This window comes from Gordionus sp. m RMFG-2023, chromosome 4 (genome assembly GCF_954871325.1).
Source record: "Gordionus sp. m RMFG-2023 chromosome 4, tfGorSpeb1-WG-v2, whole genome shotgun sequence".
In the NCBI taxonomy this organism is placed as follows: Eukaryota; Metazoa; Nematomorpha; class Gordioida; order Chordodea; family Parachordodidae; genus Gordionus; species Gordionus sp. m RMFG-2023.
In genome coordinates, this window is record NC_088778.1 from 5904406 (window position 1) to 5922494 (window position 18089).

At 26.7% G+C, this 18089-nt stretch overlaps 1 protein-coding gene across 1 annotated transcript; it reads left to right on the plus strand.

Annotated features, from left to right (window-relative positions):
- Nucleotides 1–1741: 1741 nt before the first annotated feature.
- LOC135928357 (endothelin-converting enzyme homolog) lies at nt 1742–17597 on the plus strand. Its single transcript, XM_065464807.1, has 18 exons — nt 1742–1798; nt 3510–3701; nt 4171–4374; nt 5300–5703; nt 6408–6497; nt 7049–7197; nt 7542–7767; nt 7821–7919; nt 12810–12887; nt 13868–13971; nt 15114–15172; nt 15255–15306; nt 15359–15426; nt 15628–15752; nt 16043–16108; nt 16758–16853; nt 16898–16974; nt 17370–17597. Exons 2-18 carry the CDS (start codon nt 3530–3532, stop codon nt 17467–17469), a joined length of 2169 nt encoding a protein of 722 aa, XP_065320879.1. The 5' UTR covers nt 1742–1798; nt 3510–3529; the 3' UTR covers nt 17470–17597.
- Nucleotides 17598–18089: the final 492 nt, after the last annotated feature.

Sequence of the window (18089 nt, forward strand, 5' to 3'; positions counted from 1 at the left end):
TTTAAGTGCTAATTTGATTGAAACCTAAAATTAATTCCCAATAACTATTCATATGAAATAAATGATCGTATCGTATACAGAATACGAGTTAGAGCACCGGATTTCAGTTAGGACCAAGGATCCCATCGGAGGTTACTACCTACGTCAGAAGATGGCTCTAATTATAGTAAAAAGCAATTATCTCAGCTTTATATTATCGAAACTCCATAAATGAACATCCTATACTTGGAATACGTTTTTAAATAAAATATTTAATATTATTATATTAATAAGCTATTTAAAAAGTTATATAATAACTGAAATATATTGCAAAAAATATATATTGAAATGACTTCCATAATTATATACAAATAATTATATTAATCTTTCCCCTGGACCCTAGGTTCAGTTTTACCAATCTGACAAGAACTTTTTTTTTAAATTATAAAAATAAAAATGTAAGTTGTTTTGCTCAAAATAAAAATGGATTACATCTATAAATTATTGCCATTAAAATGCATAAACTTTTTCAATTTAGCAAATAAAATTGGAGTCAACAGAAAAAAACCAAGTCAATATATATAGACCAGATTTAAGATTTTTATTTAGTAGGCATATCATCTATTTTTATAAATGTGTATATTAGATAAAAATTTATAAAGAGAAATATTTTAAAGGCAAAATTTGTTAACGATTTTTCCAAGAAAGAATCACCCCCCCCCCTTCCCCAGGCTTTTCCTATATTATCAGAATTAAAATAAATAGATTTAGATAGTATATGAAGAAATTAATCCCAAATAGTCCCGATATCGTAATATTATATAAAACTTGAAATATTATTTAAATTGCAATTCAAAACATACCAAACATATTCATCATTTAGATTATAAATATCAAATCAAAATAAATTCAAAAAAATTTTTTAAAAAAAGAAGAAGTGTAAACAAAATAAAAATAATTTTTTTTATATTCTTAATAAATATCTCTCCACCCATCCCTTACTCATCTTGGTCAAATAGTATAATATAGTAGTGATAGGAATCCCATCTTTTGTAAATTGATGGAAACAAAGGCATTAAATCCTTGAACTATCTATTTATAATTTTAAAAAAGTTATTAATTTTACATTTTATCTAACTACTACTAATCTTATCAAATAGTGAATATTATATTTTCCAATTCAATAGGTCAAACCTAGTCATATTCCCCCCCCCCTTCATATTTATAATTTAAATAAAAAATAAATTCCTGATCAATGATCATGGAATTGATTGATCGGTTATCGATTATAGCCTTTTTACATTAAAATCCCAAACTCATATCATAATTTAAATTTTTCAAATATCAATTAAATTTAAATATATCACAAAATAAAGTGATCGATTCCTTCAAGCTAAAAAAAAAATAAGATATTATATATTATTTTTTTATTTAAACACAATCATTTTCATGTTTTTCTTTTAAAAAAGAAAACTTTTTTTTAATCGACAAATTTATTTAGATTAAAATATTAATATTAATTTTAACTTTATATTTATATTTTTTAAATATTTTATCGGAATAATTTTAATTAATTTGAAAATATTCAAATTCTTAATCATTTTTCTTAAAAAAAAAAAAATTTGAACAACTTTTTATAAAAAGTGTAAAAATCATTCCCATCAAATTTATTTTTTTTAAAAAAATAGTTTTAAATTTTATAATAATTTTGAAATGGCTAATCAGGATTTTAACTCGATTTACAGCTTATCGATATTAATAGCAACATTCTTAGCATCTATTTTTTTTAATATTCCGGGATATTCAACTCAAGAAAATAGTAAATTTCTTTTTATATAGTATATACATATGTAGTATAATAAAGGGTATTATTCCTAGAGACGGAAGAGGCAATTATTCAATTTTATGGGTTAGTGGCGGGTGAGGGATAATTACAAAAACTAGACTAAGGAAGCCATAGTGGAATCGAACATCCGATCCGTCGAAAGTCTATCTCATTGGAAATTATATAAATGTTCATTACCTAGATTTGAATTAGTGATCTGTATCGGGCCTAATTTTTCAAGCCCGGCTCTCGGCCGGAAATTTTTTTCAAAAAATTTTGCCGGTCCGACCCCGATATATTTTTTAAAAAGTTGGGCCGGCCCGGCCCGAATTTATTTTTGGCCCGGCCCAGCCCGAACTCGATTTCTTTTTTTAAAAAATTGGCTCGAAATCCGTTTGGCCTGGGTTGAGTACGGATTGGGCCTACTTTTGCATATCTCTAATTTGAATATCTTAACGGATATATTATTCGAGACGATTCGTATCAAGACATATGCTACTATGAACATTTATATCATCTTTAAATGGTATTACCGATCGGTTGTCCATTCCACTAGGAAAGCAGTATAAGAGCATTGTTGTGTTAAATATGCTACCTTTTAGAAATATCATCTTTTTGAATAATATAAATTCTTTCCCCTTTGAGCGTCTCCATCTAATAACTGTCTTAAATTTTTTTCTTCCTTATTTTTATAGATTATTTGGAAGATGATTAGAAAATTATACTGTTACTATTAGCCAGTTTAATAATTTATTCAACTGTTTTGAAAAACGATAGAAAGATATTTTTCCAATTATTATAAAAAAATTTTAAACAAGAAAATGAAACATATTTAAAAGGCAATTTATCTGAAAATAAAATATTATATTTCTCCAAATTACATACATTATTTATATATAAATAATATATAACTTATCTATTTAAAGCATGGTTAACAATTTGCTCAAAATTCAAAAATATTCAAAAATCCTTGCTCTTTCTTTAGATATTTTATACTCAAAATTTTGAGCGAAGAAAAATCTTCGAATGCTCATTTGAAAATTTTTGTTAAATCCTGATTTAAAGGGTGTTTAAAAATAAAATTTGATACAAAAAAAATTCCCCGAAATAGAAAAAAAGAAGGAAATATTATCATATAAAAGGCTTGCTTGCTCCAGATTAGCTCATTTTATCTATGAATCTTGGCCCCATTTCTAATCTTATTCTTTATGAAATTCCAGTTTTCCAAACGTGTGAAAGATTTTCTTTATACGTTTAGTTTTAACGACTCTTTGGAACATTCAAAATATTAAACTAGAAATATCGTAGTTGCAATTCCCTTGTAGCTCTTTGAAAGACCCTAAGATTCCAATTCTTATTAGGAAATTGACGAATTAGCATTGTAAAACGTCCGTATAGTTATTAATAAATACTAAAAAAAATTCTCTTCCTTACACTTAAAGGCAATGTTTTTTAGGCCAATATTTTTATAATTAGAAATTTCTTTAGAAACTTAAATATTTTCTTTAATATTTCTAAAAAACATAATTTTCACGCCACTCGTTATTAGTAATTAAAGACAATTTTTTTTGTAATTTTCATTTGGAGGAAGGAAATCTTTCCGAAAGTTTTCTGGTGACAATTTTTAGACTATTGTAATAATTTAGTTTTATAAAACTATTTTCGTTTTAGAATGTCATACATATATTTTTATTTTTTAAAAAAGATCTGACCAATACTTTTAACATGAGTGAAATAACATCCTTGATGGATCAAAGTATAGATCCATGCACAGATTTTCACAAATTCGCTTGCGGAGGTTACATTAAAAGCACTTCCATTCCTGTCGGTTATAATCAATGGAACCAATTTACCCAAAATTACGAAACGATACTTTTGATCATCAAAAATTTATTAGGTAAAATTAATCATTAATTAGTTAACTTGAAATTTGCATCCATCCACCTTATGAAGTCTACCAAATTTTTTAAATAAAATAAATTTGTAATTTAATTATTTCTTGCAACATTAGTGTTTATTTTATACCTCTCTAAGTTTTAAAAAAAAAATCCGACTCATTACATTTTAAACAGATATATTGCATCCTGAATAAAAGACCACTAAAAATAAACTGAGTTTAAATTGATAATATTGTGGGTGGGTGGATGGTTGGATGGATTGGATTGGATCGATGGGTGGATGGATGGATAAATGAATGAATGGGAGGGGGTGGAGGAATGAAAGATGCATTTAATTTGATTTAAAAAGAAGTGATAGAAAAGTTTATAGTTAATTTTTAAAAAATTTAATATTATCATAAATTCTTTTAATGGGCAAACCTTACGCGTAAATATATCTCAAAAATATTTACAAATAAATAAATAAAGAAAATCCAAACACCAAATACGAAGGAGAAGCCGAGAGACAAGCCAAAATATATTATGATTCTTGTATAGATAAAGCCAACACTAGGGAAGAATTACAAGGAAATCCTTTAATCAATCTATTGGAATTGTATGGGGGCTGGGACGTGATTAACGCCGATAATAAACCTTCCCCTTTTATAGACGAATCTTCCGGATTCAAACAAAGTATTTAAGTTTATATTTTACATAAAATACACTGATTGAGTCCTAAAAAAACGTTGCCATTCAATGTTATTTTTTGAACATATTTAAATATTTGAATGCAATTTTGGCAGTGTCCATAAACCAATAAAATATTTTAGGACCCGAAAAATATTATCGAAAAAGGGAAATCCAAGATCTAAAATTAACAAAAATAAATAAAATACGAAATAAAATGAAATCCTAGTAAAACAAAATTTCTGAGGCCTTACAATCTCCCCAAGACGGGTCCTTTTAATAGGCCATTGCCGCGAATAAATGGCCATATTCGGAATGTTCATTGTTACTGCATATCATTATAGAATTATATTTAATGTCTTAAAATTTTAGTATTAAATAAAAAATAACTCAATCAAAGTTGATGATTACTATAAAGCAAATTTTAAGGAAGAGATGGAATGAAACTAAGTTTCTCTGGAAAGCTTAAGTCAATTAGGTATTGGGATAAAACAAATTATTTAATTTAAAAAGAATTAATATATAGAAAATATTTATATTAAATTGTGATGTAAATAAGCATAATTTAATTTTTTTTTCATTAAATTTAATTCAAACAAAATTAACCAATAATATTAGGAGTTTCTACGAATGTCGGTAATTCGCTCTTCTATCGCCTTATATGTATAAGTTTATAATTGAAGCTATACTTATTTTAAGATGAGAGTTTGGCTGATGCATAATGTTATATTTCATTTAAGTATAAGGTCCATACTGGAGCATTTACTAAGGGGATTTTTTTTTGTTTAACGTTATTGGCATATCACATGTAAAAAATAAACAAGAATGAAGTAACATCATTTTTGATTAATTATGTTGTAATATAGTGATATAACAACATTATATTAAATAAAGATCTAACTTTCCTTCTTCTTTCATTTATTAAATAAAGTCAGATTCCCCGATAGCGGTTTCGCTAACGAATCGGATACTGAATTATTTAGTCTCGATTTGAACATAGATCCCAAAAACTCTTCCAGATATTTACTCACCATCTCTGTAGGCAAGCTCACTCTCCCAAACAGGGACATCTACGATGTCAATGCCACGCCTAGGAATCTAAAACTTTACAATGCCTACTTGAAGTACATGACAAACATTGGAAATTTGTTGTTATCGAACAGTCAACACGTTTCCAAAAAATTTGACTCACAAGAGAAGGAGAAAAAATTGAGTTATATAGACATTAATAAGACTCACGATTTGCTGAACGAAGAAGATCGACAGAAACAGATGGGTGATCAACTCAAAAACGTTATGTCGAACGTTCTGGAATTCGAGAGAATTATCGCTAACGTAAAAAAATAAATACATTATTAATTTAAATACATATGTATGTCAAGCCCCCCTTCCCCGCTATAACGCCGTTAATTTTATTCTAGTTAGTAACCCCCTTAAAAAATATTTATTTTTTTTAACTTAAACTTCTTGTCATAATTTTTGCTCGTAATTCTGAACAGAGAAAGCAAAATAAGATTTTGAATATGTTATTCTCATTTTTTTTAGTCTAAAAATCACATTTCTATTTAGACAATTATTTATAATTTTTTAGATTCAAAAATATATATAAATATGCACCCTATAAGCAAATCTATATTTTTAAAAAACCAAAAAAATAGTGTGCATTCTGTTTTTCCAAATAGAGGTAAAGCTAAGCTTTGGTCCTTTTTTAAGAAAAAATTGTTTTTATCTTTATTATTTTAAAATAATATTTTGGTAAATTCATGAAGGAATGTTAGTATATAAGAATGTTTGAAATCCCATAGATTGTAAATTAGTTTTAAGCAAATATAAAATGATGTTTAGTTGGTTTGAGTGTTAAAAAGAGTTTGTTTTTTTTGACTTGATGAAACTTGCGCGTATAGCGATATTTATAAATTATTTTTGATTTAATTGACAAAAGGTAACAATACATTTTTTTTTGCTTTCGCATTATTTAAAATTACAATCTGATTTATGTTATATATCAAATATAATACATTATACCCATTTTAATTCAGATCACTCCACCACTGAAAACTCTTTACACTTTTGACGAATCGCGATATGTCGTAATGTCGCTGAAAGAGTTGGACGAAAAATTTGATTTCGTAAGTTTTTTTTAAAAATAAAAGATTTTTTTTAGAACTTTTTTTTAAAGCTGGACACACTTACTTAGTTTATTGTTTATAAATTTTATAAACTATCATTCAATAATTTATTTTACCATTTTAATCGGCCAAATTTGACAACCACAAGAAAAATCAAACGATTTAACAACTGATTTGAGTCTATAAAATATTTTAGATGTATCAAAATCTTTTATTATCGTTTTATTAATGTTGTATTTAATTCGAATCCTGTTAATATAAGAATTTTTAATATTATTAACGAAATGTCTATTGCATTTAAAAACTTTATAAGCTAGATCAGCTGTTAGGTCAGGTCGTAACGCTTCTCTACTACGATTTCCGCCTAAATTTTTTTAATGGAAAAGGATATCAGGGTAATGAAAATGAAAAGGATAAGTGCTATAGAGTGGGGACAAAATATTTGAGTAGAAATTTAAATGAAATTTTTTTATGTTAACGATTCAAAACTAACTGACAAACCAACAAATAATCATCATAAAGGAAATTTAAAATATTCAATTATCACATAGATGAATTGGACAAGATACGCAAATCAAATTTTTGGACCTCATAATCTATCCTTATCTCCCGATCACCCTTTTTGGGTCAGGTCCTTGCCCTACATGGAAAAGCTAACTATTCTTGTCAAGCGTTATTTAAATGATCCAAAATTGTCTAAGTAAAGTATTTTATTAACAATATGAAAATTATAAAATATATTTTCTAAAATGGGTATTCGATATTACTCTCCATTACAATGCGTAACAAAAATCCAGAATAATTAAAAGCATTTATAGTAGTGTTAAGTAATGCGGTGAGACAATTTGCTTCAAAAAAATCAGCTGTGACATCGCTTAGCGATACTCAGCGCGTTTCCTAACCTTCATCGCGGCTACTATAAACGAGGTCTTACCCACTAATTTTCGTATTTTTATATTTTTTTAAAAGAATATTCACAATTTAAATAATAAAAAAACAATCATGTTAAAACTATATCTAAATATATACTCTTAAAAATACCAGAGTATTAAACGACTACATAATGTGGCACCGGACAAAACCACTCACAAATTACCTATCGCAAAATTACAGGGATGCCTTTGGCCCGGTTCAAAGGGCGAATAATAAAGAAGATTACGAAGAATTGCCGGTTTGGAAAAAATGCCTCAAGGAATGGCCTAAATTCATGCAGTTCCCGCTCAGTTCCCTATATCTGAGATCTAATTTTAATTCCAAGGATAAAGCTAAAGTAAAAATATTTATTACTAATCACGAATTTCATAACCAAATTTTGATTTTTAGGTGGAAGGGATGGTTGATTTGATAAAGGTGGCTTATAAAGAACGCTTAAAAAATCTTGATTGGATGGATGAACTCACGAAGATTAAATCTATGGAAAAGGTTTATTTTAAAAAAAAAATCTTTAAAAAGTATAATTTTAGTAAAATTTTATTTTTATAGATAATAATGGCCATTTAAGATATTTACGACCCAGGCAATTTTTTTAAAAAATATTCTGACTACTTAAAAATGAGGGAAATTTTTTTTCCTTAGTACAAAACATAAATAAGCCTTAATTTTTAATTTCATACAGAAATTTTCTTTTTCCTAAAATTCCCATATATAATCTGATGGGGGGAAAAAAATGATAAACGAAGATAATACCGAAATTAAATTAAATTTAAAAAATCTTGGATAATATATTTTTAAGATTAATTTTAATGAATCCCCTGAAGATTTGAGGTCACGATAAGCATTTATGTAAAATTGATTTTAAACACGTATCGGGTCATATAGACCCCACCAAGTTAGTTAAAGGGTTAAATTTTATTTCAAATAGATAATTCATATATCGAATATTTAATAGTTGTTATAAGATACTCTTTAAAATGGATCTAGATTCAGATGCATCGGTTAAAAATGGATCTAGATAAAGATACACCATTTAAAAACGTATCTACATACAGATACAAATTTTATCATACTTATATATAAAATTCACCATTGTTCTCGAATAAAAACTCTTATTATGAGAGCCAGGCGCGTACGTGGGAATTTGGTCTGGGGTAGGGGGGAAGGGGATAATAAATTTTTTTAAAAAATATTGTTTTTTAAAAATATCAAGCATAAATTTATTAGGACTAATAACTATTTCTAATTCACAATTTTAAATTTATGTGAATTATAAAAAAATTATATGTAAAGAAATCACCTAAATGACCCAAAATAAAAATTTGATTAAGAATAATTGTATTTTGTATGTTATATATTTACAATGTAAAATCCAATCTTCGTTGGGATTGAGCTAATTTTTCAATTATCTCATCCTTGCTTGTCGTCAAATCCCTATGAATATTCAAAAGATCCAAACCTTTCAATCTACTTTCAGATGTTGTACTTCTTGGTATGTTTTTCGGAGACCTGCAGGCCCAGCCCCCGGGCCGGACAGTATTTTAATTTTTTTTAAAAACACCCAGGCCGGGCTGTATTTTTTAAAAAAGCCTATATTTGAAATCGTAATTATTAGCTATAAAAATCAAAAATAAATATAATTTATTTTAAAAAAATCCGTGCCGGGCCTGAAAATTTTATTTTTAAAAAAGCCGGGCCGGGCCTGAAAATTTTTTAAAAAAAGCCGAGCCGGGCTTAAAATTTAAAAAAAGCCGGGCCTGGACTGAAATTTTTTTAAAAAAACCCAGGCCGGGCCTTAAAAAATCTCTAAAAAAAATCCGGGCCGTGCCCTGCAAATGGTACTTCTGCAGGCCTCTGTTATTCTTCTTAAAAAAGAGAGTGTTCTCTCATTAGTTTACTAATGGGAAGAGTTTATAAACCCTTTTATTATTCAGCTAGTAAGACATCATAAGATACTTTAACATCTTCATGATAAATATCTAACAAATATTTTTTTTTAATCACCATCTGAAAAAGGTTGGGAAGGCTTTTGTGGAAGTAATATTTGCAGATTAGTCAGTGCTGCATGATGAATCAAAAATTCATTTATTTGGGTTATAAATATATCTGTATCTAAGATATACTCTTCTACTGATCCTGTATTAATGTTTTAACGATGAGCTTGTCTTACTACAAGTCGAGGGAGACAAATTAAACACGTATAGCTCTGCTTTTGACTCAACAATAAAATATGAAATTCTTCATCAAGATTAGCCCTAATTTCCTTGAGTTCTGATAAAATGCTCTCCTCTATTCTCATCTTCTTAATCAAGTCAATGTCATGTTTTTGAAAAATAATATTTAAAATAGTTGTATAATTAAATAAAACATTCTAATGAGAAATAAAATTTGGAATAAGCATTGAATCCAATAATTTTCTTGCTTCTGAAGAAATATATCTTTCAGGCCATTGTGACTCTCTGCCCCACCCACCCCCCCCCCCGCTGCGCCTGATGAGAGCACAAAATATGTAAACAAGATAATAATAAAAATATGTCAACATTCCTATTTTTAGCATTGTTACGAACAAATTCACCTTTAAATTTATTTTAAAAAATTTTTACATTAAACTTATAATTTATTCATTAAAAGTCAGGGGAATATCAATAAAATTATTTTAATGAATTCTAAAAATTTATTTCCATAAAATAGTTGATACATCAATTGTATTGTTTTTTAATAAATAATGGGTGTCATAGGATTTATATATTACTCTATAGTTTGAACAAATTGAGCGTTTGTTTGCAGTAAGTTTTTAAACGTACATAATAAAAAAATATCCTCACAATCTTGGACTGATATTTATAGATTTAAATTGGGGAAAAAAAATATAACATTTATAGCGGCGCGTACGCGGGGGGGGGGGGGGGGGGATAATAAATTTTTTTAAGAAATAATATTTTTAATTAAAAATACTAAGCATAAATTTACTAGGATTAATAACTTTTCTAATACACAATTTTAAACTAATGTGAATTAAAAAAATTATATATATAAACCGGCATTTAAATGTGAATCATAAAATATAAAGTGAATATAACCCACGATATGAATCACTTAAATGACCCAAAATTGAAATTTGAATTTTTTGAGCTTTTAAAATATATAAAGTATAAAAAATTTAAATGTTGTAAATATAAATTAATACACAAAAAGTTTCTTGGGAATAATTGTATTTTGTATGTTTTGAGCTAATTTTTCAATTATCAATCCTTGCTTGGCGTTAAATGTCTATGAATATTCAAAAGATCCAAATCATTCAATCTACTTTCAGATGTTGTATTTCATAGGTATGTTTTTCACAGACTTGCAGGCCCGGCCTTCGAATTTTAATTTTTTTAAATATACCCGGGCCGGGCTCGTAATTTTTTTTTAAAAAAACACCCGGGCTGGGCCTGAAAATTTTTTAAGAAAAAATATCCGAGCCGAGTTGTATATTTTAAAACCAAATATTTGAAATCGCCATTATTAGCTATAAATATCAAAAATAAATATAATTTATTTTAAAAAATTCGGGCTGGGCTAGCCGGGCCGGGCCTGAAAATTTTTTTAAAAAAAACCCGGGCCGGAAAAAATTTTTAAAAAAATCTGGGCCTGGTCCTGCAAATGGTACCTCTGCAAGGCTCTGTTATTCTTCTTAAAAAAGTGAATGTTCTCTCATTAGTTTACTAAAGAGCTGCTAATATATATATAACCATTTTAATAATTGGGAGTATAATCTAAAATGTGTTTGAAATAAAAAGCATCCATAGCATTTTTTGGGACTGTATCAACCATAGTTAATCTTTTAATCATAGTTATTCAGCTAAGCATCATAAGATATTTTAACATCTTCATGATAAAAATATAACAAATATTTACATTTTTTTCTATCACCATATGAAAAAGGTTGGGAGAGGGGACATTTGTTTTATAATACTCTTCTACTGATCCTATATTAATGTTTTGATGATGAGCTTGCTTGCTGCAAGTCGAGGGGGACAAATATTTAACACGTATAGCTCTGCTTTTGACTCAACAATAACATATAAAATATGAAATTCTTCAACAACACTAGCTCTATTTCCTTGAGTTCTAATAAAATGCTCTCCGCTATTCTCATCTTCTTAATCAAGTCAATGTTATGTTTTTGAAAAGTATTACATAAAATAGTTGTATAATTAAATAATACATTCTAATGAGAAAATAAATTTGGAATAAGTATTGAAACCAATAATTTTCTTGCTTCTGAGGAAATATTTCTTTCAAGCCATTGTGATATTTCAGTAATAGCATTAATAATCAGCTCTTCTAACTCCAAAATAGCTGTTACTGTGGCGGAGACTCGATCTCGTTGGACAAGCTTGCAATTTTTTTCTCCCTGTTGGACAAGGAGTTTCAGAGATAATTATTATTTTATTAGAAATTTAGATAAATATTACGCCACTAAAATTTGAAAATAATAGGTAAATTACACCAAGGAAAACTTGAAATCGAAATTGATTGATAAAATAACTTAGTAGATGAATGTGATAAATAAATGTAATTAAATATATATATATATATATATATGTATATATGAGATAAGAATAAATATTAACAAATATAAATTAATATTAACAATAATATTTTTGAAAAATATAATCCGGCATCTGCATTTTCTGGCTTTGGGGGGGATTTGCCCCCTGCCCCCCCCCCCGCTGCGTACGCGCCTGATTTATAGTAATAAGATATTCTACTTTATTTTTTAATAGTCTTTTATTTATAACTAGCTGATAACCCGTCAAGAATGACGGGTAATAACACATTTATCCTTTATTTGATTATGGAATCAACTTATCTTACATGAGTTAAGAAATTTACTTTTATTTTGATTATGTTAGTCAAGTATATATTTAGTATCTTCATTATACAAATAATTTGATCATATTTGTAGATTTTCAATATATCTATATTACATAATTTCTAGTAAAATTGTCTTTAAATGCCAAATTAAAAATATTTTCTACATTTGTAGTTGAAAAAATGTAATCTTGCTAGATGAGGGTAATAATAAATGGAAAATAAGGTATACAAAAACCCTCATCTAACAAGATTACATTTTTTTTGGTCTTAAACTCCAATTAGAAATTTTTAAACATAATTATACCTGTTTTTTAGGAACATTTTTACTATAAGCTCTTTTTAGAGCCATCGATATTTTTAAAATATACATTCACTTTTAATATATATATATTCATTTTTTTATTTTTTATATTTTGTTTACATGTTTTAAAGATAAATGAATAATACAATTTTAGCATTAAAAAAAAAATTGTAAATAATATTAAAAATTTTAACAAAATTAATAAATATAATTAGGTTGATTCGCTGAAATCCAAAATAGGTTATCCTGAATACGTAGTAGATCCCGTTGAATTGGACCAAGATTATCAAGGAGTATATAAATAAAATGCAGCTTACAAAAATTTAGTATACTATATCAATATTAGATCATTGTTTGTGTTTAGTGTTTCTTAAACGGCTCTATTTTAGCCGATTTTTAAATATAGCTATCCCGATATTTTATCCAGAAAAATATTACATAAGAGCCTTATTTTGCTTAGATGGCACAAAGATTTGGATATCTATTAAACAAAAAATCTAGAGGTTTAGTAAATATGAGTAAAAAACGTCTCAAATCGAGCTATTTAGCAACACTATTTGAGGGGAGACTGGGGGTTTGGGGCTCACCTTGATAAGTTCTATACTTTCAAGATAAATAGAGTCTATAAAAATAATTCCCAGGAAAAAATCTCCTTTTTTTTCCTGCTATTAAAAATTACAAATTTAATAAAATAGGAGAAAAATTCCCAATAAATATATCCGTGGAATAAAAATCCTCAAATAATACATTTAAAAATTTTAAGAAAATCAATTCCGGAGAATTATTCTCTAAGAATTATTATTGGGGATATTTTTCCCGGGGAATTTTTTTTTTTGGGGAATTATTTTCCGCATACCGTTTCAATTAAAATAAAATATAATGCAATAATTAATAAAAACCAACCAACATCAATGCTATTTAAAATCATATTAATTTGTTTTATAATTCTGTAAAATTATCAGACTAAAAAAAATAGGATGCAAACTTTCCTAAAATCTTTTTATTGAGATATTTAACGCTTTCGATAATATACCTTTATAAAAATTAAAAATAATAAATATTTTTCAAATCCTTATATCACTTTTGGTTAAAATTTATTTATTAATCCTAAAAAATTAGTGAAATAAGGAACACACCCTAAAATTTTGTCTTACATATACCGGTCTTCCAATTAAATTTAATTTTAGAAAATTAATCCAATATTTTTTTTGTATATTAATTATAAATATTATTTTCATTTTCTCCTTTATAATTATTTTATATAAAAAAAAAGCTAGATATGAGAGGTGACACTTTCTTTAAAAATTTCTTTCGCCAAAAAAGGGTAAACGAAGTAAACGTGATCAATAGAGTTTTTAGGCCTGTCGATAAGAAACGGTAAGAACAATATTTTAATTTTTTTTTTAAAAATATATTTTTTATTAGATAATTATTCATACACAAGATAACTGTATATAATTTCGTAATGGGGTATAAAATCCACTGTGATTTGGAGTTCTGAAGGAATTTTTTAAATTTGGAAAATTTGATTTGATTATGAAAAAATCTATATAAAAATGAATATAAGTTTAAGTGTGGTTTCAAATGTTTACGACACAATTGTTTGAAATTCTCAGTGTGGATACTTATTCCATATGGGATGGAATATATTTCTGGTCAAATCAGATTTTCGAAATTTAAAAATCGTCTTCAACAAATTATTTAAAATTAAAAGGGATTAAAAAAATTCCCATGGATTCAATATCCCAATACGATATTTGTAAATAATTATGTATAAAAAAATTCATTCCCACTTATGCTATATACACAAAAATAATTCTTTGAAATATTTATTTTTTAACGGTATTCATTATTCCAGAAAAAAAAATTGGGGAAAGGATGAAAACTACATCCGAGGAAGAATAAGCTTTCCCGTTAGGAGTTTTTGAGTTACAAAATATAGATTTTTTTTCAATATGTAAAAATTATATAAATTATTGCAACTAGAGATGCAATAAGCGGATTTTTAGCCCACAAGCCTGCCCGTCTTTTAAAAAATTTAACCAGCCCGCTCAACCCGCCCTTAGTTAATAAAAAATATACCCGCCCACCAATTTATAAAATTCTTTACCCACCCGTTCATTAACCCACGCCACACTATAAAATTTAAATATAAGCTCATTCTTTCAATTTTTTTAATATCTTATAAAATAAAAAATGATTTAGTTTCAGCGGTTCATGCCTAAAAAAAAAGTTTTATAATTTTGAAAATTGCTATATTAAGCATAAAATAAAATATTCCATTTAAATTAGGGATAAGGAATTTATTTGATCTAATAAAATATTTATGAAATAATATAAAATATACTTAAAACCTTTCCAGCCATGCTAATTCCTCGTTCAGAAGAAGCACTGGTTGCTGGAATTTCCAATATTTTTCTAGCAAATCTTGATAGCTTTGTTAAAATTTTTTCTTGTCGTTTCCATCAAAATAGGATATGAATTTATATACAATTAATTATATTTTTTATATATAATAGGTGGTTTTTACCTCCTCACTCCGTTAACGCATATTACTATCCTTCCAAAAATGAAATAGGTTTTCATCGTTTTAAATATATATAAAAAAAATTTAAATAAATGGCACATTTTATATATGTATATTATATATATAATACAAGTGTTTTTGGCTGGAATTTTGCGAAAACCGTACTATGATAAAGCCTATCCAGAGTAAAAATTACATATATGTATATACTAAATAAATATATTATTCATTTTATAGCCCATATCTTTTTGGAGCTATAGGATCCATTATATCTCATGAAATAACACATGGTTTTGATGATAATGGTAAATATTATGTTAAAAAAATATATATAAAGGCAAAAGGAAAAAGTAAGGTAGGAAAGAATATTAAAGGTAAGGTATGGTAGGGTAAGATAAGGTAAGGTTAGAGTTTGGTTAGATGAGGAAATAACCCATTTAATTACTCACGTTTTTCCCACCTAATGAGATATAATAATAATAATAACTGAAATTGACAATTTATAGGTAGGAAATTCGATAAAGATGGGAACTGGAACCTGTGGTGGACCAACAAATCAATAGTATCTTTCGTCGACAAAACGAATTGTTATAAAGATCAATATTCAGATTACTCGATTAATGGCCATAAGGTTTATCTTCTCTCATATAGATAGAATAAAAGCGATCTGTTTTAGGATTATTTCATATTTTTTGCCTTTGAGAGTTATATATTTTTTTTGTCTTGTTGTTTACAAAACAACGTTTAAAATATTCCAAGTTCGGACTTAATGTTCACCATATGAAATACGAATTTAATTTGTATATAATGTAGCGTGTGGCCGGTGAATAAATATTTTTCATATTATTAATATTTCTAATATATAACAGTATAATATCTATAACTATAATATATATTATGTAACTCATAAAATATTTAAAGCTGAACGGCAAACTAGCATTAGGAGACAATATAGCAGATAATGGTGGGGTCGCCATATCATTACAAGTTAATTTTATTTATTCGTGAAGCAAATTATCAATAATTGATTAAAATTATAAAAACAATAATATTATAATATTAGTAAAAAATAAACATTAGAGTTTAATGGTCTAGGAAAAATCTACAGGGTTTTCTATAACACCATGCTGATAAAAATCCCAATCTTATAAGAACCAGACTCATCAAAACTACAGGCTCATATGAACCCCGGTCTCCCCTAGTATATTAAGTTAGAATGGTTCAGTTTATATTAGCTACAATAAGCTTACTATAATATATATAATCATAAAATAAATAAAAGGGGAATAAATCTTAATCCCTCCGTTTTCAAATATTTTTAAATAACGGATCAACACAAACCAAGGCCAAATATCGCGTTCCAATCCCCTCTTATTTCATTATAATAGTGCTTACAAATTAAGCAAAAGCGTTTAGCCATCTGTTTTTCTTATTTTGATTTTAACGCAAAATAAAAAGTTTTTCAACATAGTGGATAACATTAGATATCCATTATTAAAAGGACACCAAAAAAAACCAAAACGATTCCATTTCTTAAGCACTATAATAATAACAATTTTTTTTTTATAACCCAGTATTTTATTTTTTCGATATAAATTTTAATACTTTTATGAAACTATTTTATTTTTATAATTAGGCATTAAAAAATTATCAGGCCAAGAACAAGATTGCTACATTCACTTCTATTTCTAATATAACTGATGATCAACTGTTCTATCTTGCTTTTGCCCAAGTTTATAATATAATAATTTTCTATAAATTTAATATACTAATTAGGCTTTCTGTTCTAAAGAAACACCCGAGGCACAATATTTACAAATTAAGACCGATTTTCACAGCCCAAACAAATACAGGTTATTTATAAATTTAAAATATATATAGTATATAAATGTATCATTAAATGAATTATTTTTATTTTGAATCTTCTTTCTAAACCTAAACTTATATGTCCTCTATAATTAACCAAGCGAATCATAATTCCCCCAGCTAAATTGAATTAGTGTCCTGATAGACATCTTTTAAAATTTAATAATTACCAACTTTCAATTCCTTTTAATAAAGTTAAAAACTGTATCAAGCACAATTGTTTTAGACCTTCTTATAAAAGATTTCTTAACGTGCCGTTTAAAACGTTTTCAATGTACCTCTATGTTCAAAACTCAACTCTGCTCGCGAATTTGTGCGACTTTAATATAACTTCTTATTTCTTAAAAATATAATTATCATTTTTATTATATTGAATGGACAGAATAATCGGAGTTGTATCGAATTTAAAACAGTTTTCAGAAGCATATAACTGTTCAGCCAAATCAATCATGAATCCCATTAAAAAATGCACTTTATGGTAATTTTTAGAAAAGTTTTTTAGGGAAAAAATACAATACACGAAAATAAAAAGCGAAATCATTCCTTTTTATAATATTCTACAATCAATTTATATTTACGCAAATTAATTCTCACATTTATATACTTTTATACACCTTATGTTATCAATATGAATTATATTAATCTAGATGTTATTAGAAATGTACCATATGTATATAAATTTTTTAAATTTTTGTATATTAGATCTGTAATACTATATATATATTAAAATTAGACATGATAGTGTTTATTTATATTATAACAAATATTAAAAAGAGATACTATAAAATAATAAATTTTCTGACAATAAAAAGATTATCCAAAATTATTAAGAAAATAATATTTGCAAAAAATTTGGAAAGAATTTTGAAATAAGCTATAGAGGAAAACAAAATTAGGCGAACACATAATTACCAAAATATCCAATTAATTCAAGATATCGCTGAGTATTTTAGTGTCTTATTTTTAGTATCCATTTTTAAAAAAATAAAATCGTATTTCTTAAATTTTAAAATAGGAGATCACATTATAAAAATGTAAATAAAGGTATTATCCTAATATCCCTCCATAGTAAGAGCGAATTCGCGACGAATTATACAAAATA